The 25762-nt window shown below is 34.0% G+C and overlaps 2 protein-coding genes across 2 annotated transcripts; one reads left to right on the forward strand and one right to left on the reverse strand.

Annotated features, from left to right (window-relative positions):
- The first annotated feature begins 8603 nt into the window (after nucleotides 1-8603).
- On the forward strand, nucleotides 8604-9034 carry LOC139889482 (jacalin-related lectin 19-like). The gene is made up of 2 exons (XM_071872430.1): nucleotides 8604-8789; nucleotides 8873-9034. Exons 1-2 carry the CDS (start codon nucleotides 8604-8606, stop codon nucleotides 9032-9034), a joined length of 348 nt encoding a protein of 115 aa, XP_071728531.1.
- A 6060-nt stretch (nucleotides 9035-15094) lies between these two features.
- Nucleotides 15095-16000, reverse strand: LOC139892704 (ESCRT-related protein CHMP1B-like). Its single transcript, XM_071875819.1, has one exon. The coding sequence runs from the start codon at nucleotides 15860-15862 to the stop codon at nucleotides 15251-15253; it is 612 nt and encodes a 203-aa protein (XP_071731920.1). The 5' UTR covers nucleotides 15863-16000; the 3' UTR covers nucleotides 15095-15250.
- Nucleotides 16001-25762: the final 9762 nt, after the last annotated feature.

Genomic DNA, 25762 nt, shown 5'->3' on the forward strand with positions numbered 1-25762 from the left:
ACCAAAAACACCTACAAACACTTTCATTCTTCAATTTTATTCATCTAATTGATCTCTCTCAAGTTCTATCTTCAAGTTCTAAGTGTTCTTCATAAATTCCAAAAGTTCTAGTTTCATAAAATCAAGAATACTTCCAAGATTGCAAGTTTACTTCCAAGTTTTCTAAATCCATTCCAAGTAATCATCCAAGATCAAGAAACCTTTGTTACTTACAGTAGGTAATAATCATATTCAAACTTTAATTCAATTTCTATAACTATAACAATCTTATTTCGAGTGGAAATCTTACTTGAAATTGTTTTCGTGTCATGATTCTGCTTCAAGAACTTTCAAGCCATCCAAGGATCCTTTGAAGCTAGATCTATTTTTCTCATTTCCAGTAGGCTTATCCAAGGAACTTGAGGTAGTAATTATGTTCATAACATCATTCGATTCATACATATAAAGCTATCTTATTCGAAGGTTTAAGCTTGTAATCACTAGAACATAGTTTAGTTAATTCTAAACTTGTTCGCAAATAAAAGTTAATCCTTCTAACTTGACTTTTAAAATCAACTAAACACATGTTCTATATCTATATGATATGCTAACTTAATGATTTAAAAACTGGAAACACGAAAAACACCGTAAAATCGGATTTACGCCGTCGTAGTAACACCGCGGGCTGTTTTGGGTTAGTTAATTAAAAACTATGATAAACTTTGATTTAAAAGTTGTTATTCTGGGAAAATAATTTTTATTATGAACATGAAACTATATCCAAAAATTATGGTTAAACTCAAAGTGGAAGTATGTTTTCTAAAATGGTCATCTAGACGTCGTTCTTTCGACTGAAATGACTACCTTTACAAAAACGACTTGTAACTTATTTTTTCGACTATAAACCTATACTTTTTCTATTTAGATTCATAAAATAGAGTTCAATATGAAACCATAGCAATTTGATTCACTCAAAACAGATTTAAAATGAAGAAGTTATGGGTAAAACAAGATTGGATAATTTTTCTCCTTTTAGCTACGTGAAAATTGGTAACAAATCTATTCCAACCATAACTTAATCAACTTGTATTGTATATTATGTAATATTAAGATACCATAGACACGTATACAATGTTTCGACCTATCATGTCGACACATCTATATATATTTCGGAACAACCATAGACACTCTATATGTGAATGTTGGAGTTAGCTATACAGGGTTGAGGTTGATTCCAAAATATATATAGTTTGAGTTGTGATCAATACTGAGATACGTATACACTGGGTCGTGGATTAATTCAAGATAATATTTATGGATTTATTTCTATACATCTAACTGTGGACAACTAGTTGTAGGTTACTAACGAGAACAGCTGACTTAATAAACTTAAAACATCAAAATATATTAAAAGTGTTGTAAATATATTTTGAACATACTTTGATATATATGTATATATTGTTATAGGTTCGTGAATCAACCAGTGGCCAAGTCTTACTTCCCGACGAAGTAAAAATCTGTGAAAGTGAGTTATAGTCCCACTTTTAAAATCTATTATTTTTGGGATGAGAATACATGCAGGTTTTATAAATGATTTACAAAATAGACACAAGTACGTGAAACTACATTCTATGGTTGAATTATCAAAATCGAATATGCCCCTTTTTATTAAGTCTGGTAATCTAAGAATTAGGGAACAGACACTCTAATTGACGCGAATCCTAAAGATAGATCTATCGGGCCCAACAAGCCCCATCCAAAGTACCGGATGCTTTAGTACTTCGAAATTTATATCATATCCGAAGGGTGTCCCGGAATGATGGGGATATTCTTATATATGCATCTTGTTAATGTCGGTTACCAGGTGTTCACCATATGAATGATTTTTATCTCTATGTATGGGATGTGTATTGAAATATGAAATCTTGTGGTCTATTATTACGATTTGATATATATAGATTAAACCTATAACTCACCAACATTTTTGTTGACGTTTAAAGCATGTTTATTCTCAGGTGAATACTAAGAGCTTCCGCTGTTGCATACTAAAATAAGGACAAGATTTGGAGTCCATGTTTGTATGATATTGTGTAAAAACTGCATTCATGAAACTGATTTCGATGTAACATATTTGTATTGTAAACCATTATGTAATGGTCGTGTGTAAACAGGATATTTTAGATTATCATTATTTGATAATCTACGTAAAGCTTTTTAAACCTTTATTTATGAAATAAAGGTTATGGTTTGTTTTAAAAATGAATGCATTCTTTGAAAAACGTCTCATATAGAGGTCAAAACCTCGCAACGAAATCAATTAATATGGAACGTTTTTAATCAATAAGAACGGGACATTTCAAGACATAAGGACGAAACTTTTGAAGCATTCAAAGAATATCAAAACGAAGTACAAAATCAACTCAATAAGACAATCAAGGTACTTCGTACCGATAGAGGAGGTGAATACCTAAGCGATGCTTTCCAAAATCATCTTAGAAGTTGTGGGATTATCTCGCAACTTACTCCACCCGGGACACCACAACTGAATGGAGTTTCCGAAAGGAGGAACCGAACCCTAATGGATATGGTTCAATCTATGATGGCTAGAAGCTCGTTACCTCTATCATTTTGGGGTTATTGTCTATGCTCCGCAGCTCGTATTTTAAATATGGCCCCAACCAAGAAAGTGGAACGAACACCTCATGAGATGTGGTTTGGAAAACCTCCATCTCTATCATACTTAAAGGTATGGGGATGTGAAGCTTACCCTAAGCGTTACGTCCCTAATAAGTTGAATGCTCGATCCACGAAGTGTATCTTCATAGGGTATCCCAAGGATGATATGGGATACTATTTCTATGATCCAACCGAGCAAAATGTATTTGTTGCTCGAAAGGCTGAATTCCTTGAAACTAAGTTCCTAATGGAAGGAAATAGTGATAGGAAGATAGATCTTGAAGAGGTTCAAGATCAAGTAGATGATACACAATTGGTTGACACAAGCACTCAACATGAAAATGTTGAGAGTGATCAAATGGATGATCAAAATACACAAGACGTTCACAGATCTGGTAGGATTAGTAATCCTCCTGAGAGATATGGGTTTCTCATGGATGGTTGCTATGTGGTTGATTTGGATGAACCAACAAACTACCAAGATGCTTTATCTAGGATTGATAAGAATAAATGGTAGGAAGCCATGAACGCTGAGATGCAATCCATGTATGACAACCAAGTTTGGGAACTTGTTGAACAACCTACTGGCTCAAGGCTAGTTGATTGTAAATGGCTTTTCAAAATGAAAACCGACATACGTGGAAACTTGGATACATATAAAGCTAGACTTGTAGCAAAAGGTTTCACTCAAACTCAAGGGGTTGACTATGATGAAACTTTTTCGCCTGTGGCAATGCTAAAGTCTATTAGGATATTACTTACCATTGCTGCTCATTATGATTATGAAATATGGCAAATGGATGTCAAGACCGCTTTCATAAATGGACATCTTGAGGAAGATGTCTATATGGTTCAGCCTGAAGGTTTTGTTGATCTAAATATCCTAAAAAGGTATGCAGGTTAAAGAAGTCAATCTACGGATTGAAACAAGCATCTAGAATGTGGAATCACCGTTTTAATGAGGAAGCCAAGAAATTTGGCTTCATTAAAAATGGTGATGAAGCGTGTGTATACAAGAAAGCTAGTGGGAGCACTATCATGTTCCTTGTACTATATGTGGATGATATATTGTTATTTGGAAATGATATTCTGGCAATGCAAGGAGTTAAAACTTGGCTAAGTAAATGCTTCTCCATTAAAGATCTTGGAGAAGCACAATACGTTTTGGGGATTGGGATCTACAGGGATAGATCCAAGAAACTGATAGGTTTGAATCAAAGTGCATACATTGAAAAGATCTTGAAAAGGTTCAAGATGGAGAACTCTAAAAAGGTTTGGTACCTATTCAAAAGGGAACACTTCTCAGTTCATCTCAGTGCCCCACCACGAAAGATGAACAGGAGAGAATGAAGAAAGTCCCATATGCGTCTGCCATTGGGTCAATCATGTATGCAATGATATGCACTAGACCGGATGTGTCATGCGCTCTTAGCCTGACAAGTAGATACCAGAATAACCCAGGAAACAGTCATTGGATTGCTGTTAAAAGTATATTGAAATACCTTAGGAGGACTAAGGATATGTTTCTTATATATGGGTCTGGTGAGGAGGAACTCGCTGTAAAAGGTTACGTGGACGCGAGTTTCCAAACTGATCGAGATGATTCTCGATCACAATCCGGTTATGTCTTCACGTTAAATGGAGGTGCAGTCTCTTGGAAGAGTTCAAAACAGGATGTTGTTGCTTTATCCACTACAGAGTCGGAGTACATCGCCGCATCATTGGCAGCTCAGGAAGCTGCATGGATGAAGAAATTCATTGACGACTTAGGAGTAGTCCCTTCCATTCAGGACCCTCTTGAGATCTTTTGTGACAACGAGGGTGCGATTGCTCAAATCAAGGGACCTCGTGCTCACCAAAAGACCCGTCACATTGAGCGGAGATTCAACTACATAAGGGATGAAGTTGAAAAGGGAAAGATATGTATTCGCAAAGTTCACACATATCTTAATATAGCGGATCCTCTCACGAAGCTCTTCCATGGATCAAAACATACAGGACATGTTTGTGCATTAGGGCTTCGATATTCTAGTGATTGGTCATGATCTGTTTTAAGTATTGTAACGGATCGAAATTGTTCAAACTCATTAATATAATTATGGTATTAATTTATTTTGAGTCATGTTCCTATTTTGCATATTTTATTCATGAATAAGTAATTATTCTAAATTCCGTAGTTGATCACATTCGTGGGAACAAGTGTGAGGTTTAGACTATTATGAACTTGGACTGATATACATTCACGGGATGAATGTGGGGCAAGGTTGCAACCAAGGTTCATAGATATTTGTGGGACACAAATATTGGAAGACCCGCTCTCAAGACTTACTAAATGGAGCCTTTGTGGTTGATCACATGTAATCTTGAGTAAAGGCGAATATCATTGTATCCTCTGACCTGAGATACATATTGGGTTCGGATATTTACCAAGTATTGTGCCTTGATTCTTTCCTTCGCTATTCTGAAATATGGTAGTTCATAAGGAAGAGCTCAGGTATAATGCAAGGTGTATATTTAGGACGTATGTAGTCAAGATGGAATTTGTCCCTCTTATTCGTTGAGAGTCGGATGTCTAAGGCCTGATAAAGTTAAATCTAGAAGAGAGTGATCACTCTGTGTCTCTTGGATTTAACATGACATCTAGGATGAAAGGATGTAATGAAAGATTCACCTATTCATATTCGAGATGGGAACTCGAAAGGGATGATGTTATTGAATGGCACAAAGTCATAACATGTTGGGGGTGATGGACGGTCGTTAGGTGGTATCCGTCACTTGCATTAATTTCTTATGTTTCTCGTGCAAGTGGGAGATTGAAGGTATTTCGTATGCCCGAGAGACATATTGAATTAATGTGGCTAATGTGTTATGATCCAAGTCGGGTCATACCCAATAACAAGCTTACCGACACTTTACAAGTATTTAATCTTAACGGTTGGATCGTTAAATAAATACGCGACACTTGGATCTTAGAAAAATCGGTTTTCTAAAATAATATCACTTGAGATAAATTATTTGGATAATTTATATATAATTGTTTATAAGTTTAAATGATTATATTGTGTTATATTTTATAAAAGGTTTATAAAATATAAGAGTAACATAAATATATATATATATATATATATATATATATATATATATATATATATATATATATATATCTAGTTTATATATATGTATAAATACATTGTTATATAATATAGATAGTGCAGAATTTTGGGACTCCAAGACTCACAAGCATGCCTTGTTAATGTTACTTTTAATAACACACAAGTGCCAAGGTACATGCTTATGTATTAACCAAGGCCTTGACTCAAGAGAGAGGGAATAATACACATAAAATAGACAAGAAAATTCTGGTTCAGCACTCCTAATTGCCGAACTGTTTTGAGCAAAAGGGAGGGTTCATTGCTTGCTATTTTATTACATTCAAGTGTTCTAAATCCTAACCAAAACAAAGGGTGTGTTGGTGATCAAGGCTTGTGGGTATTACAAACTTGAAGCTTCAAGTTAGAGGCTTTATTCCATCATCTTTATCATCCATATTGCTGTCCAAATTCAGCTCCTAACTCATCTTAGAGGAGGTATAATCTTCTTCCTTCTTTGTTATATGTAAGCATTATTTCATAACTTGATAACTATATGGAATTCAATTGAAATGGTTATGCATATAAACTTGTTTTCTTAGTAATTATGCTTCCGCTTGTTATAACTTAAAATGAATTGGTTTCATATTTTATTAACATTAAGAAACTTGTTATTATGTTGAATTCCATCAACTAGTACAACTTTAGTAAAATAAATAACATAAGAACAAGATGCATAATAATAGTTTCATAATAATATGATCAAAAGACGTAGTTTCAAGCATAGCATAAATAGCATAAAAGCATAACACAGAGGGAACAAACATAAACCAGTCAAATTTACACATTCAGTCCGCATTTGCAGTTATACAAAGCCATAGATGAAACTGAGTTACTAAAATTTATGAAAAACTTTTTCAGTTACCCACGCACTTTAAGCTCAGCAAGACGCCTAGTAAGATCATCCTCCTCAACCTTCTCATTGTTCTTACTCGCCACCGCATGGCCCGCTGGTTGCGGCAATCCAACAGAAACCTCCAAACCGTAATCATCAGCAACTTGTTGCATCAAACTATTAACCTCACCTTCAGGAGTTGAAAGCGATGTACTTCCAGCCATCGAACTTTCCATAAACTCCGCTTGTACTTATATTTATTTATTTGTGTTATATTTGTTTGTACTCATAGCTTTAACACTTGTAAACTAGTCTATTTAATTAATTTGGTGGGGTATGTGATGGGGAGGAATTGGAAGTGCTGATGTGGCGGTGTTTAATGTGGAAAAACGGCGTCGTGGTTCGGACTTCGGAGTGGTCTAAAAGAATACTTAACATATCTACAAGTCTGCAACAAACAACTTACAATTGAACGGGCAAACATTGATTAAACTGAAAATGAAAGAAATTAATCTTGAAATTATATATGTAGAGTGATGATGGATATTTATGAATCATGATATGTGATACATAAATCACAATGGAAAAAATCACAACTGGAAAGAACAGATTTATGGAATTTAGCCTAACCGAACTTCAACATAGGACCAAAGATAAAAGCTGGATAAATATTTGAGTAGGACGAAGACAGAAGACGAACAAATATTTGTAACATATAATGATTTCGTTGAACTTATCGCTAACTTGTAACTGACTCTATTCATCTTCCTATAAACAGGACCAGGGACGGAGTTGAACATATTGGCGATCGAGTTAAGAAAAAATGTAATTTGATAAACTTTCATCGGGGAGCTTGAATATGTACAAGGCCGACTATATTTTTAGAAGCATATCGTTTTTGATTAGACATTATCTAGGATAATTTTTTAAATTTCCGATACTTATTTAGTTTAGAATTTATTATCATGTCCATATTATGAAGAAAATGTGAAGTTTTTGATTTATATTATGGATTTAGCGAGCTATTGGTCATACGGACTCCGATTTGTTGATTCAAAAACACAAACGTTCATAACTCAAAGGCTTCAAGTTTCATTTTTATGCACTTAAATGCAACAAATTACGTTACATAATAATGTTATTTAATGCTCATATTGACAAACTAAATTTAAAAACCACAAATCACATGTTTATGTCTAAATAATATGAAATGTTCACGTGTTTACAAAATGTGAACTAAATTTATATATGATTATAAAGGTAAATTAATAGGTGATCTTAAATTCTTTTATGTTCAATCTTAATCTCCATCGGCATTCATATGTGATTGATCTTACTCATATATGAAAATCCTTGTAATTTAAATAGTCTCGTAATTATGTACCTTTTGGGATTTTTGTTTGAACTTTTTTGACTATACATGTATATAATGATGCAATCACTTTCCTTAATTTATAAACTACTATTCTTATTTAATTATATTTTCAGAATTTATATCAATCTTTACCAGCATTAGTTATGGATATTTGATATATGATATATCCGTTGGTCAAGGTACATGACCTTTTGGAAAAGCACGATTTATGGATCCTCTGTCCTGGAAGGTACATGTTTTATGTAACAAATTGTGTTATCAGAATCTGTGCATGTTTTATGTGTGCGAGAGTATAATACAAAATTAGGAATCAGATACTTAGCGCAGTAGTTGTTTACTCCCTTTATATAGACAGCAATTTACTTACACGGTAATTAGTACTTTGTTTATTCTCTTTACGTCGACAGCAATTTGTGTTAAGTATACAGTTACTGTTACAGTTAGACTTAATTACATCTTTGTTTGCAACAATTTGTTGGACTAACAATGGTATGAATCCCTTACGTGTACTTATATTTCGTTAACCTTGTTATTCGACCCATTTTCTTTTCAGTGATATCATGATATTTGAAAACAACAGGATAAAAGCATGAAATTGGGACCATGGGGAGGAAATGGAGGAAAGCTATGGGATGATGGAGTACACGCAGGAGTTAGAGAAATCACTATTGTCTATGGTAGTTGTATCGATGCTATATATACAACATATGATGATAATGGTAAACCCTTTCCGGTTGAAAAGCACGGAGGCATGGGCGGGACCAAAGTTGCTCAGGTAAGTTTTCATCATATATCCACGTGCGTTAATTAAATTGGTTTAGTATGGCCTGATATGAATTTCTATGGGATTTATTTCAGGTTAAGCTGCAATTTCCTGAAGAAATTTTGACAAGTGTTGGCGGGTACTATTGCCCTGTGGTCTACGGAGCAGGCCCTGTGATTCGATCACTCACTTTTAAGAGCAATATAAGAACATATGGGCCATTCGGGGTTAAGAAGGAACACCCTTCAATTTCATAGCAAACGGAGGCCACATTGTAGGTTTTTATGGAAGAGCCGGTTGGTTTGTGGACTCATTCGGGTTTTACTTACCACCCCCTAAACCAACCTTCTGCCAAAGATTCCGAATGATGTTCACAGGATCTAAACCTACTGCTGTCGAAGATGCCGAGCAACAGAAAACAAAAGGCTCTACAGTTATAGTTGTGACAAGTAACTAAACGAATATCACCTATATATGTGTGTCTGCAATTTGTTGCGTTAGTGTGATGTTATCTTTAGCTTATTTCATGGTTTGCACAAGTTTAATCTTTAAATAGTAATAAAAGAATATCTCATTGTTCGTTCTTCCTAGTATTTGGTCAAAATTCCATCTATACATCTATATATTGTTCTAAATGAACTTTAAAAAAAGGCAATATACCCAAAATCTGGATTCTAACTTTTCATCATCATTAACCCACCAAACTAAAATAAATGACATAAAACGTGATGCATAATAAATCATAATAATAAGAGGAAAAGAAGTACTCCGTGGTTTCAAGCATAGCGTAAAAACATAACATAGAACAAACACAAACCAGTCAAATTTACTAATTCAATCCGCATTTGCAGTTATATAAAATACATATAAGAACATTTGCGTCGGTGTCATGTTTTGCACAAGTTTAATCTTTTACTAGTGATAAAAGATAAAAGAATCTCTGTGTCAGAATGCAACAACAACATAACCAAATAACCATGTTTGGTTATTTGGTTTAGTGGGATCAGAAACCGAGTTTCATCATTTCCCAATTGAGTCAAGTCACAAGATGCCACAAAGTCAAAGAAGTCCAAAACAGAACAGTCCAAGACAGAAGGCAACAAAAGCAAACAGCTACTAAGTCAGGCACAATCACCAAAAAAAGAAAAAACATATTTGATAGATACTCTACTTGAGAATTAGCCGTTATAACTTTTGCAATATAAATAGAATAGCTGATCATTGTATTAAAATTTAATTTCAATTGTATCAAATAATCAATCTATTCAATACAAGATCAAATTAATCACTTTTATCATGGTATCAGAGCTAACGGTGTAGATCGAGGGATCATTACAACCGTTTTTTTTTTTTTTTTTTTTTTTTTTTTTTTTTTTTTGCTTAAATCATCAACCAGAAAAAAAAAATAATCAAGCTTCCATGTCAAAAATTGACGGTAGCTCGATTCATCAAACCAGCAGTAGTATGAAATATGAACAACTGAAGCTGAGTGAGAATAGTTACCTTAACGCTCTCTGTAAACCACCACTGGTCACCACCGGAGCCGGAAACTTCAAAGCCCACCAAAAAGGTAAAAGGTTGAAGATGGCGGAGACGGCGACAACAGTGGCAGAGACGGCAGCTACGGTAGCGACTGCAGCGGCGGTCAGAGACAACCGTGAAATAACAACGAACAACACTTCAGCAATCAATCGAGGTACAGGGTTGAGATTAAAAATCTCAAACCCTAATAACAACTCCTCTTTTAATTTGCATAAATCAGACAAAAGGGTGAGGAAAAAACCCTTAATCCCGAATTTTGACCCTGGTATTAAAACTAATTTGTATAATCCGGCCAAAATTGTGAGAAAAAATGCCTCTAATCCTCGATTGCAACAAACGATTGAATTGAAAAGGCAAAACCCTTCTCACTGCAAATCGATTTGTACAAGAGAAAAAGGGGTAAACCATAATCGATTCAGTTGTTTGCAAGATCTGATGAACCCTAGCCTGAACATAGCGGCCATACAAGAACATGAGTCTGCCATTAAAGCAGATAGAGATATGATGGAACCCTTAGTCTCAAATATTAAGGTCGGTTTAGATATTAATAAAAGGGAAGGATTAAGACATGGCCCAACTAAAACTAAACAATTTGATGACGGCCCAATTAAAACCAAGTGTTTAAAATATATTACTGGCTCAAGTAAAAAAATCGACTCTTGTAATGATATGAATTTTTCAAATATAGAAAATGAAAGTTTTTGTGGAAAAATTAATATTGTTTCAAACAAAATAAAAAATAGTGAATGAATTTTTGACTGCGGTGCTATTCACACCATGACTTTTGAAAAATCAAATTTTTATTCCGAATCAAAACCTCGGGTTAATAAAATTCAAACGGCCAATGGAGGCGTTGTACAAGTAGAAGGGGGTGGGAAAATTGAAATTACTCCGACTATGAAATTGTCTAATTATTTATATATTCCAACTCTGTCTCATAAACTTTTATTTGTTAGTCACGTTACAAAATAATTGAATTGTTCCGTTTTATTACATCCCACTTTCTGTATCCTTCAAGACATTAGGACTGAGGTAATTATTGGGCGTGGTACCGAACGGGGTGGGTTATACTATGTGGACGAAGTAACCCAACAAGGTACCGTGACACTTGCTCACGGGACACCTACGAGGGAAGCTTGGTTATGGCATAGGAGGTTGGGTCACCCATCAGCCGGATACTTACACGCGTTATTTCCTAGTCTTTTTTCGTCTAATGTAAACTTAAAATGTGAAACTTGTATTTTGGCTAAAAGCCACCGAAGTACATTTAAACCTAGTAATACTAGAAAAGAGTTTCCCTTTGCTCTAGTCCATTCTGATGTGTGGGGTCCTGCACCGGTTGTTGGGGGGAAAATTTTTCGATATTTTGTCTTATTTATTGACGATCATACCCGGATGACTTGGATTTATTTTCTAACCCACAAATCAGAAGTTTTTGAGAAATTTTCTCACTTTTATAAAATGGTTCAAACCCAATTTAATAAAAACATACAAATGTTAAGATCCGATAATGGGGGTGAGTTTGTAAACTCATCAATGAAATCTTTTTGCGAAAATAATGGGATTATTCATCAAACCTCGTGTGCTCATACCCCAGAGCAAAATGGCGTAGCCGAACGTAAGAATCGATTACTTTTAGAAATGACAAGAGCTTTATTAATTGAATCCAAGGCTCCGAAAAGTTTTTGGCCTGAAGCCCTTGCTTCCGCTACCTATCTTATCAACCGTTTACCTACTAAGGTTTTGGGCACAAAAACCCCTAAAGATACGCTTTCCCAATTCCATACCCTTCCGACTTCATTTAGCATTGAACCTCGAATATTTGGGTGCTCGGTCTTCGTCCATATTCTAAAACATGAGCGTACAAAACTAGATCCATGTGCGAAAAAATGTGTCATGGTTGGTTATGGAATAAACCAAAAAGGATATCGGTGTTACAGTCCCAAAAGACGTCATGTTTTTACTACAACGAACTGTGATTTTGTTGAAACTGAATATTTTTACAAAAATACCCAACTCACGAGTGAGGGGGAGAATGAAAGTAATGACACTCTCAGTTGGATGACATGGGTTCCACATCAAATACCTCAAACACAAAACCCTGAACCACCTCAAACACAAGAGCCCGAGCCAACACAAAACCACGAACCTATACAAACTCCAACACTCAACCCCGAGCCAACACAAAACCACGAACCTATACAAACTCCAACACTAAACCCCGAGCCAACACAAGACTATGAACCCACAGAAACTATCCCACCAAACCATGAGACTAGTGAAACCTCCTCGAACAATGAACATCAAACCCATGAGGCACAAAATGACACAAATTCCGATGAAACCACCCAACAATACGTCCTACCTCAAAGAGTCAATAGAGGTGTCCCACCTAAACGATACTCACCAGAAAAAGAAGCGCAAAGGTCGAGGTATCCTATGGCTAATGTTGCACAAGGAAACATATCCAGTGAAGCACAAAAATTCAATTCTGCTTTATATTCTGAAGAAATCCCAGCAAATGTTGATCAAGCCATGAAATCTGAAAAATGGAAGAATGCCATGGAAGAAGAAATGGAAGCACTCCAGAAAAGTGACACATGGGAAAAATGTGTTATTCCTCAAGGAAAAAAACCAGTAGGGAATCGATGGGTGTTTACTATAAAATACAAACCAGATGGTACCATTGAAAGATACAAAGCCCGGCTAGTTGCCAAGGGATATACTAAGACATACGGGATTGATTACTCCGAAACCTTTTCACCAGTCGCAAAGATTGATACCATTAGAGTTCTCTTTTCTATCGCTGCAAATGAAGATTGGCCACTTCACCAATTTGATGTGAAGAATGCTTTTCTACATGGCGAATTAAAGGAAGAGGTCTATATGGAAGCACCACCAGGATTCAGTGACAACTTCAAAAAAGGAGAAGTTTGTCGACTTAAAAAGGCTTTATATGGGTTAAAACAATCCCCACGGGCCTGGTTTGGGAGATTTACTTTATTTATGAAAAAATACGATTTCAAACAAAGTAACTCGGATCATACTCTCTTCTTTAAACGAAAAGGAAATTTGATTACATGTTTAATCATCTATGTTGATGATATGATAATAACAGGAAATGATAAACAGGAAATTTCTAACTTAAAAGTAAACTTATTTAAAGAATTTGAAATGAAAGACTTGGGCAGACTTAAATATTTTTTGGGGATTGAGGTGTTACGATCCCAACAGGGAATATTTATCTGTCAAAAGAAGTATGTTCTTGATTTTCTTGCAGAAACAGGTATGATTGATTGCAAACCAGCTGATACTCCGATGATTCCAAACCAGAAGCTATATATGGAAGATGAAGCTGATCTTACTGATAAAGGTCAATACCAAAGGATGGTGGGAAAACTCATCTATCTTGCTTATACTCGACCTGATATAGCACATGCAGTTGGAGTTGTGAGTCAATTCATGCATCAACCACAGGTTCACCATATGAAAGCCGTAACGAGAATCATCAGATATTTGAAGAAAACAGCGGATCATGGAGTTGTTTTTAAAAGGAATGGACCACCTAAAGACTCAAATATATACAGATGCAAGTTGGGCTGGAGAAAAAGGGGATAGAAGATCTACATCCGGATTCTTTACAATAGTCGGAGGTAATTTAGTTGCATGGAAAAGCAAGAAACAAAAGGTTGTTTCTCTATCAAGTGCAGAATCAGAGTTTAGAGGGATAGCTAAAGGAGTTGTAGAAGTATTGTGGACCCGAAAACTACTAACAGAGATCGGATTTCCACCAGAAGATAGCATTCAGATATTATGTGATAACGAAGCAGCCATTGCCATATCAGAAAATCCAGTTCAACATGACCGAACCAAACATGTGGAAGTTGATCGACATTTTATTAAACAAAAATTAGATGATGAAATCATTTCTCTTCCATCAATCAGATCCGAAGATCAGCTTGCCGACATCCTCACCAAATCAGTTAACGGAAGACTCTTCAATGAAGTTCTTGACAAGTTGAATATCGGAAACCCCACTATTCAACTTGAGGGGGAGTGTCAGAATGCAACAACAACATAACCAAATAACCATGTTTGGTTATTTGGTTTAGTGGGATCAGAAACCGAGTTTCATCATTTCCCAATTGAGTCAAGTCACAAGATGCCACAAAGTCAAGAAGTCCAAAACAGAACAGTCCAAGACAGAAGGCAACAAAAGCAAACGGCTACTAAGTCAGGCACAATCACCAAAAAAAGAAAAAACATATTGGATAGATACTCTACTTGAGAATTAGCCGTTATAACTTTTGCAATATAAATAGAATAGCTGATCATTGTATTAAAATTTAATTTCAATTGTATCAAATAATCAATCTATTCAATACAAGATCAAATTAATCACTTTTATCACTCTCATTGTTCGTTCTTACTAATTTGGTCAAAATTCCATCTATATATTGTTCTAAATGAATTTTGAAATATGCAATGTACCCAAAATCTGGATTCTAACTTTTCATCATCATCAACCCACCAAACTAGTACAACTTTAATCACTTTTATCACTCTCATTGTTCACTTTTATCACTCTCATTGTTCGTTCTTACTAATTTGGTCAAAATTCCATATATATATTGTTCTAAATGAATTTTGAAATATGCAATGTACCCAAAATCTGGATTCTAACTTTTCATCATCATCAACCCACCAAACTAGTACAACTTTACTAAAATCTATAACATAAGAACAAGATACATAATAATAATTTCATAATAATATGAGCAAAAGACGTAGTTTCAAGCATATCATAAAAGCAATAACACAGAGAACAAACATAAACCAGTCTAATTTACATATTCAATTCGCATTTGCAGTTATATTAATAAAGCCACAGATAAAACCGAATTACTAAATTCAATGAAAAACACTTTAAATTACCCACGCGCTTTAAGCTCAGCAAGACGCCTAGTAAGATCATCCTCCTCAACCTTCTCATTGTTCTTACTCGCAACCGCATGGCCCGCAGGTTGCGGCAATCCAACCGAAACCTCCAAACCGTAATCATCAGCAACTTGTTGCATCAAACTATTAACCTCACCTTCAGGAGTCGAAAGCGATGTACTACCAGCCATCGAACTCTCCATAAACTCCGCTTGTACTTCCATATTAACAAACTGTTGTTCAAATTTATCCATTGTTTCACTCATCTTCTGCAAATTACCTGTAGCAAGCGTTGACTCAAGAGACTTCACAATTGTTCCCATCGACTTACTGATCGTAGTCATCTTAGCTTGCGTATCGAGTCTCGCAACGACAGCGTCAAGTCGCGATGATAATCGGAGGTAATTCATTTGTTCGCTACGTTTACGGATCGCGTTTTCAGCGTAGATCCGTGCACCGTCCATGTTGCCTTTTTCGATTGCTTTTTTGACTTTGAGTTTTTCGGCTTTTTCGTCTTTTTCGCACTTTCTGGCTTGACGTTGAAGACTTTTGGCGGTGAATTTGAGCTCCATGATCTGATTCATTAGTTTCTCGGCTTGACCCATGGTTGTTGATTAATCGGGTGATAAATTGAAGAAGATGAAAGCAGTATTGAAAATGAGAGTGAGATTGTGAGAATTGATGGTCAAATTGTGTCTGATTTGATTTGAGTTAGGGTTTGATCAAATTTGGGGGTTTTGTGATCGTTGTTAGATACTGAATGCCGTGTTTTTATATGGTGGATATATTATGTGGATACAAGACCGTTGATTGTGGGTCCCGGATATCACACGGTGTAACCCGTGTGTAGATATTTAATTTCATTGATAATTATTAAAGTTTTTTTTTCTAAGAATAGTCTTTGACCTGTCGTTAAATCCATATCAATAATTCCATAATTATTCTACTATTGTTATAATAATAATAACAATATAGATATGGATAGTCAATTTTGGTGTATACATATAGTCAATTTTGGTACACAAAGTATGTATTTTTATATTGAGATTTTAGGCTATAAATACTCATGAATGCAAGCATTAAACTTGCACCATTTTCTCACACTTACAAAGTGTTTCTTTCTTTCTCTCCATTATCATCTTTGTTCTTACACTTCATTATTAGTATTCTAAATCAAGAATCAAATCACTAAAGGTAGTTATAAGCCTACTGAATTATAACATCAAGAATCAAACCACTAAAGGTAGTTATAAGCCTACTGAATTATAACATCAAGAATCAAACCACTAAAGGTAGTTATAAGCCTACTGAATTATAACACGTTATCAGCACGATAATCTTAATACTAAATATGGTTGGCTCTGCCACCAAAATGATATATGGTCGGTTATACCACCAAAATGATATATGGTCGGTTATACCACCAAAATGATATATGGTCGGTTATACCACCAGAATGATATAGGTCGGTTATACCACCTGAAAAAATATATGGTCGACACTGTCGCCAAATTTTCATTTATGTTTACTAATATTTATATTTTTGTTATATAACATTTATTTATGATTGCTTACACATGGTCGACACTGTCACCTACTTATCATTTATGTTATATTAAATTTATGTTTAATGTTTATATACTTATGAATATAAATTGACTCTAATTTATCATGATGTTTGTTTTAATTTTTGATAATAGAAAATGTCGAATCTGGAAAAGCTTAAATTTACTCCTTTAGAATCAACTGGAAACAACTACATGCCATGGGTTATAAAAGTAAAAATGCATCTTAAATCAATGGGCATTCTTGAAACCATAAATGAAAACAACACTTGTTCTGAAAAAGAACAAGCTACGGCATGTTGCTTTATTCATCAACATATTGATGAATGCTTACAAAATAATTATGTGATTGTAGAAGATCCCCATGTTTTATGGGAAGGTCTCAAAAGCAGATTCAATAATCAAAGAGAATTTTTACTTCCAGCTGCAATGGAACAATGGAGAACATTAAGGTTCCAAAACTTTAAGAAAGTAAATGAATACAGCTCAGCTCTGTATAATACATGTTCACAACTTAAATTCTGTGGACATGAAATTAGTGATGCAGACATGATGGAGAAAACTTTCTCCACAATGAATGCTGCAAACATCACAGTGCAAAGAAATTTGAGAATGCTAAAGTTCAAAACATATCCTGAACTTAATTCATATCTCTTAGTTGCAGAGCAAAATGATGAGCTATTAATGAAAAATCAGCAATCCCGTCCTACTGGTACACTTGCAATCCCTGAAGCAAATACTGCAAATAATTATAAACAGGGACAAGGACGCGGGCAAGGTCGTGGTTATAATAACCATCACCATCATCATGCCAAAAGCCATAACTATGGTAGAAACCATCCTTATGGTAATGGTAATGGGCGTGGACGTGGTCGTGGTCGTGGCCGTGGTGGTCAAAGAAATAGTAATCCACGAAAATATAAATATCAACCACAAAACAAGCCCATTAAACAAGATGTTGAAGAAAATTCTTCTAAAAATTCTGAAGAATCTTGCTACAGATGTGGTAGAATGGGCCACTGGGCTAATACTTGCCGAACATCTAAACATCTTGTTAAGATGTATCAGGATTCGCTGAAAGGTAAAGAAAAGGAAGTAAATTTTGTGGATAATATTGATCCAACAGTCACTGAGAAACCATCTGATTTATATGAAGATTTCTTGAATGTTTAAGTTGTGTGTCTTTTGAAAAATAAACGATTTAATATCGTCTGTCTTTGTCATTATGTTTGCTAAATGTTTCAGTACTATCTATTTGCGTTTAAAATATTGTGTAATATTAATGTACTCACTATTTATTTCTTATATATGAAGTTCAATATGAATTTTGCTGGAATACAACATCAATCAAGTGGTGGAGATCTCTGTATAGCAGACAGTGGAACTACACACACTATACTTAAATCCGAGAAATATTTTATTGATCTAAAACCAACGGAAGGAACTATACATACAATATCAGGACCTGCTAACTTGATAAAAGGGATAGGAAAGGCAAATTTCATACTACCAAATGGTACAAAATTTTTAATAAATGATGCCTTATTTTCTCCCAAGTCAAGCAGAAATTTATTGAGTTTCTCCGACATATACCTTAACGGGTATGATTATCAGTCAGTGACAACAGAAAATGAGAAATATTTAAGTATCACTGACAAGAGTCATGTGGTTGAAAAACTGCCAAGACTTAGTTCTGGATTACATTATACGCATATAAATGTACCAGAAATACATATGGTAGTTAACGAAAAATATATTGATCCTGGTGTATTCAGTTTATGGCATAACAGATTAGGCCATCCAGGATCAACAATGATGAAAAGGATTATTGAATGTACTCATGGACATCCACTAAAGGATAGAAAAATCCATCATGATACAATGGTTCCATGTACATCTTGCTCTCTTGGAAAATTGATAACTAGACCCTCACCACTTAAGGTTGAGAAAGAATCACCAATGTTTCTTGAAAGAATTCAAGGTGATATATGTGGACCAATTCATCCACCATGTGGACCATTTAGATATTTCATGGTTCTAATAGACGCATCTAGCAGATGGTCTCATGTTTGTCTGTTATCAAGCCGTAATGTGGCATTTGCAAAATTTCTTGCCCAAATTATTAAATTGAGAGCTCATTTTCCTGATTACACCATTAAAAGGGTGAGACTTGATAATGCTGGTGAATTTACATCTCAAGCATTTAATGACTATTGCATGTCTATAGGAATTGTTGTTGAACATTCTGTTGCTCATGTGCATACACAAAATGGTTTAGCCGAGTCATTGATTAAACGTTTACAGTTAATCGCTAGACCATTGATAATGAGAACAAAACTCCCTGTATCTATATGGGGTCATGCAATTTTACATGCTGCTGCATTGATTCGCATCAGACCAAGTGCAAGTCATAAATATTCCCCCCTACAACTTGCTTTTGGTCAACAGCCAAATATTTCCCATCTTAGAACATTTGGTTGTGCAGTGTATGTTCCAATTGCGACACCACAACGTACAAAAATGGGTCCTCAAAGGAGGTTGGGAATATATGTTGGATATGAAACATCTTCAATATTAAGGTATATTGAACCTATGACAGGTGACGTTTTTACAGCACGTTTTGCTGATTGTCATTTTAATGAAACATTGTTCCCTAGATTAGGGGGAGAAATGAAAAATAAAGAAAATGATGTTTCATGGTGTGAACCTCAATTAAAGTATCTTGATCCTCGCACAAAAGAATGCGAGACAGAAGTTCAAAAGATAATGCATATACAAGAACTTGCAAATCAATTGCCTGATGCATTTACAGATACAAAAACGGTGACAAAATCATATATACCAGCAGTAAATACTCCAGCTCGAATTGAAATTCCAAAAGCTGGCAATAACGTCACTCATGAATCTTTGCCACGTCAGAAACGTGGAAGACCAATCGGTTCAAAGGATAAAAATCCTCGAAAAAGAAAATCAGCTGATAATGAAGTAAAAGAAAGTGTTCAAGAAGAACCACAAATCAGTACTCCTACTGCAGAGGAGATTGATGATGTCAATACAGAAATTGCAATCAATTATGCATATTCAAAAATATTATGGAACCGAAATGAAATGAAAAATCTTGATGAGAAATTTTCATTTAATGTTGCATATGACATCATGAATAATGATGATGATCCAGAACCAACATCTATGGTTGAATGTCAAAATAGACATGATTGGGCTCAATGGAAAGAAGCAATACGAGCTGAATTAGAATCACTCAATAAAAGAAAAGTTTTCGGATCCATCATTCTCACTCCTAAAGATGTGAAACCTGTAGGATACAGATGGATTTTTGTCCGAAAAAGAAATGAGAAAAATGAAGTTACAAGGTATAAAGCTAGACTTGTAGCTCAAGGTTTTTCTCAAAGACCGGGAATTGATTATGAAGAAACTTATTCTCCTGTTATGGATGCAATTACTTTTAGGTACTTAATCAGTCTGGCAGTTTCTAAAAATTTAGAAATGCATCTCATGGATGTTGTGACTGCTTATCTATATGGATCACTTGATAGTGATATATATATGAAGATACCTGAAGGATTTAAGGTACCAGAAGCATCAAATGCAAAACCCAAAGAAATGTATTCGATTAAATTACAAAGATCTTTATATGGGTTAAAACAATCGGGACGTATGTGGTATAACCGATTAAGTGATTACTTGATAAGCAAAGGGTATACAAATAATCTTACTTGCCCTTGTGTTTTCATTAAGAAAACAACATCCGGATATGTGATCATAGCTGTTTATGTTGATGATCTTAACATCATAGGTACAAATAAAGAGATCCATGAAGCCATTCAACTTCTAAAGAAAGAATTTGAAATGAAAGATCTCGGAAAAACCAAGTATTGCCTTGGTTTACAAATTGAGCATATGCCTAATGGTTTACTTGTACATCAAACAACATATACTGAAAAGATTTTGAAACGTTTCAATATGGACAAGGCAAAACCATTAAGTACTCCTATGGTTGTTAGATCACTCAATGTTGAAGCTGATCCATTTCGTCCATGTGAAGATCAAGAAGACATTCTTGGACCAGAAGTACCATATCTTAGTGCAATTGGAGCTCTTATGTATCTTACAAATTGTACAAGACCTGACATTTCTTTTGCAGTTAATTTGTTGGCAAGGTTCAGCTCTGCTCCTACCAAAAGACACTGGAATGGGATCAAACACATATTTCGATACCTTCGAGGAACTACTGATTTAGGATTATTTTATTCTAACGAATCAAAACAAGATTTGGTTGGTTATGCAGATGCAGGTTATTTATCTGATCCACATAAAGCTAAATCTCAAACTGGATATGTATTCCTAAATGGAGGTACTGCAATATCATGGCGTTCTCAAAAACAAACACTTGTTGCTACATCGTCAAATCATGCCGAAGTGATTGCATTACATGAAGCTACTCGAGAATGTTTTTTGGTTGAGATCAATGACACAACTCATTACTGATTCTTGTGGACTAGAACGCGATAAAAGTCCAACAACTATCTTTGAAGATAATGCAGCTTGCATAGCACAGATGAAAGAAGGGTATATCAAAAGTGACCGAACAAAACACATACCACCTAGATTCTTCTCATACACTCAAAATCTCATTAAGGACAACCAGATTGAAATGAGATATGTGCAATCTAGCAAAAACTCTGCTGATCTTTTCACGAAAGCACTTCCAACTGCTATTTTCAGAACACACGTTCATAACATTGGCATGAGACATGTTCAAAAGATGTAACAGCTGAAGCGATGTCTACTTGAGGGGGAGCCAACTCCATGCTGCACTCTTTTTCCCTTAGCTAAAGTTTTTTCCCACTGGGTTTTCTTTAGCAAGGTTTTTAACGAGGCAGTAATTTATAGTTGATCTTCAACAAAATAAAATTGCTATCCAAGGGGGAGTGTTATAATAATAATAACAATATAGATATGGATAGTCAATTTTGGTGTATACATATAGTCAATTTTGGTACACAAAGTATGTATTTTTATATTGAGATTTTAGGCTATAAATACTCATGAATGCAAGCATTAAACTTGCACCATTTTCTCACACTTACAAAGTGTTTCTTTCTTTCTCTCCATTATCATCTTTGTTCTTACACTTCATTATTAGTATTCTAAATCAAGAATCAAATCACTAAAGGTAGTTATAAGCCTACTGAATTATAACATCAAGAATCAAACCACTAAAGGTAGTTATAAGCCTACTGAATTATAACATCAAGAATCAAACCACTAAAGGTAGTTATAAGCCTACTGAATTATAACAACTATTACTATTCCCACATGATGAAATTGATTATTGTTGTTGGACAAAATTGCTGAAATGGTCCCTGTAGTTTGTATCAAAATGCTGGTTTAGTCCCTGTGATTTTTTTTTGACGTGATTCATCCTCGCGGTATGTCAATGTTGCTGATTTAATCCCTAATTCTGACGGACGTTAAAAACTTCCGTTAACTCCAATCACATGCCACGCACATGAGGGTAAAAACGTCCATTTTTCTTTTCCTTTAAACAAAATTGCTGATAAGGTCCATGTGGTTGTCTTTCAGAAACTTATCACCTATCTTTATCTACCCCAATTGAAAACACTAAAAAACCAAAACCAAATTAAAATTACTAGATCCATCAACTAAATTTACATCACTTCTTCAATAAATGGCAACTGATATCTCTAGAAATTAGTTCGACTTCAACTTATTTCACAATAATATCCAGTTCCAATAATCAGTTTAATATACATGTCGTAATAATATCCAGTTCAAAATAATTTCATTCCATTTCAATTTAATATACATGTTGTAAAGATAACACACATACACACATAAGCCTTACACAGACAAACACTACAAATCGATATCTAGAGTTATGCACTAAGTTTAGATCTTGAATTCATTTATTTTTTTAGACTTTTGTTGAACAAAAAAAAAAAAAAAAAAAAAAAAAACCTGGGTTTTTCACAAATCTAGCCACCATCGATTTTTGTGGGTTTAGACTCTTGAACCCCAGTCAACTCAGATTTCCAATTGAAGGGGTTAAACATCGAGTATACGCCATCGATTTACCGATGATTAAATCGATTTGTAATTTTATAAATCGATGTGTAATTATATAAATCGATTGACTGTTGTGATTCACTTCATCTTGATCAATAGTTCAATGACTTCGATTGACTATGGTGATTCACTTCATCTTCGTGGTTTATAATGACATCAAACGGAACCAGTGACGGAGTATTTGTAATTGAAGGAATATTTGTAAGTGCCGACATGGGTGAAAGTAAAGATTTTTGTGATCTTGTTGTTGTGTGAACGATGACAGCCTTTTGGGGATTATACAATTAAAAGTGAAAGTGATAGCAAAAAACTCCTGAATTGAATAAATCTTTGAGATTATTTGAGATGGTGGTTAGGTGGGTCTGTTTATGAGAGAGAGAATATACAGTAGCTAGCAGCCATGAAAGAAGAAAGGAGAGAGGTTAAAGTTTATTTTGAGTGGTGAGTGGGATGTCACATCACTTATTCACATGAAAAAGGAATGGAGAGGATATTAGTGATAATAAATAAAAAGAAAATATAAAAGACTATAGTACCCTCACATGCATGGCACATGACTCTGATTTAACGGCTGATTTAGACGTCCGTCAGAAATAGGGACTAAATCAGCAACATTGACATACCACGAGGATGAATCACGCCAAAAAACAACTACAGGGACTAAACCAGCATTTTGATACAAACTACAGGGACCATTTCAGCAATTTTGTCTTGTTGTTGAAACTACTATTACTATTACACCGAGTGTTTAGTCTTGTAATATGTGTTCTACTTAAATTAAATTAAAAATACTACTGTATAAAGTATTTAAAGTTATCGTTATTTTTTTTTTTAAAGTAAAATTATCGTTAATGTACATAAAAGTGTTTAAATTAATACTCCTTATAATAATTAAGTTAAAGTCAATAAATAACCGTTATGTATAACATTTTTATGTATACTAACGCTATCACTAAATACTATCATTCGAAATAAAATGAGTGAGTGTACATACACATTTTAGTTGTAAATGTATTATAAATTAGAGAAATGTGATACAAATTTAGAAGGTAACTAGTAAGGAGGGGCGCGCGTGTAGTGACCCGGAAATTTCCGATCAAATTTAAACTTAATCTTTATATAATTCCGACATGATAAGCAAAGTCTGTATTGTTGAAATCTCAAAAACTTTGAACTGTGTTCATATAATCGTTTACCCTTTGACTGTGCCCAACGATTCACGAACAATTGTGTGTAAATAAATATGTATATATATATATATATATATATATATATATATATATATATATATATATATATATATATATTGTAAATTATAAATATTAAAGAGTCAGTAAGTTATATAATTGATAGTAATATATTTGTAATATTAATATTATTACCATTGATTTCACTATTATTATTATCAATATTTGTATCATTAATATTATTATATAATGTATATATGAAATTTGATATGTACAAGTATTATTATTAATATTAGTATTATTATCATTATTAATTCTATTGTTATTATTATGATCTGTTTCATTAGTATTAGATATTAAAATTGTATAATTAGTGTTATTATGATTAATATTATTTATATACTTATTATTAGTAGTAATGTTATTAATAATTAATGTATACATTTATTTATATAAACTATAATTAAATACACATGTAAACATATACAAAATACAATATATATATATATATATATATATATATATATATATATATATATATATATATATATATATATATATATATATATATATATATATATATATATATATATATATATATATATATATATATATATATATATATATATATATTCAAAGATATATACAGATATATATCTATATAAAAACAGTATATACATATTAAATACAATCCAATACGTATTCTGTTAGCCATCACCATCGTTGTAAATTATTTTCTTCTTCTGTTCTTAATTGGTACTTCATATCTGCAATTTGTTATCAATCCAATCTTCACTGCAAAAAGCCAAACGCGTAAACACAAATTCTGTTATAAATCAGAATCAAATTTTGTATTTTTTCTCTTGTTCTGTCCTTCCTCCTCTTATTCGTGATCTTCTTGTCGACTAATATCTTCACAACAATACAAGATTTGATAGATTTTTATCTCAACAATTATAACCCACCACATCCATCTAACCCATGTTAAATCACTGCAAAATGTTCGATCACCAATCTCTTTATCTCTCTCTAATCTTTCTTGGTGAACAAACATTAACCACCACCTTCATAATATATATTTTTCGCTTCATCAACACTACAACAAACCACCTTGTGTTCGTTTATGTTTAATCGATCACCACCTCCACCATGAACATAAACATCCATCGCCACCACTAACCCTTTTCCACCATCCCATGAAACCACCATCGCCACCTTGTAAACCATCAACAAACGTGAGTCACTTCTCTCTTTCTCTATACCATTCTCTCTATTTGAACCAACATATTTCTCATGTATTACTGCTACTGCTACAATTGTTTCTTCGTGATCTTTCACCGCCATATTTTTTTTCTGGATATCACATAAACCGAAATCCAAACTATATTTATATATCATAAGGGTTAGTGGAAGAACATGTGGGAGCCATGGGTTTAAGCAATAATAGCTTAATACACGTGATTCTTTTGCTTTTACTTTGGCCAACAACCCCACTTCATCATGTAATTATATGGAAGTTCATTATGAATTGCAATATATAAAGAAAAAGAAACGGGACACAAGTTATACAAATGGGAATTAGAAAAAGGAACGTACTACTTTTCTTTGATAATTATAAAGGTGTTGATAAATTTGCTTGAATTCT

Source organism: Rutidosis leptorrhynchoides, chromosome 2 (assembly GCF_046630445.1).
Source record: "Rutidosis leptorrhynchoides isolate AG116_Rl617_1_P2 chromosome 2, CSIRO_AGI_Rlap_v1, whole genome shotgun sequence".
NCBI classification, from domain to species: domain Eukaryota; kingdom Viridiplantae; phylum Streptophyta; class Magnoliopsida; order Asterales; family Asteraceae; genus Rutidosis; species Rutidosis leptorrhynchoides.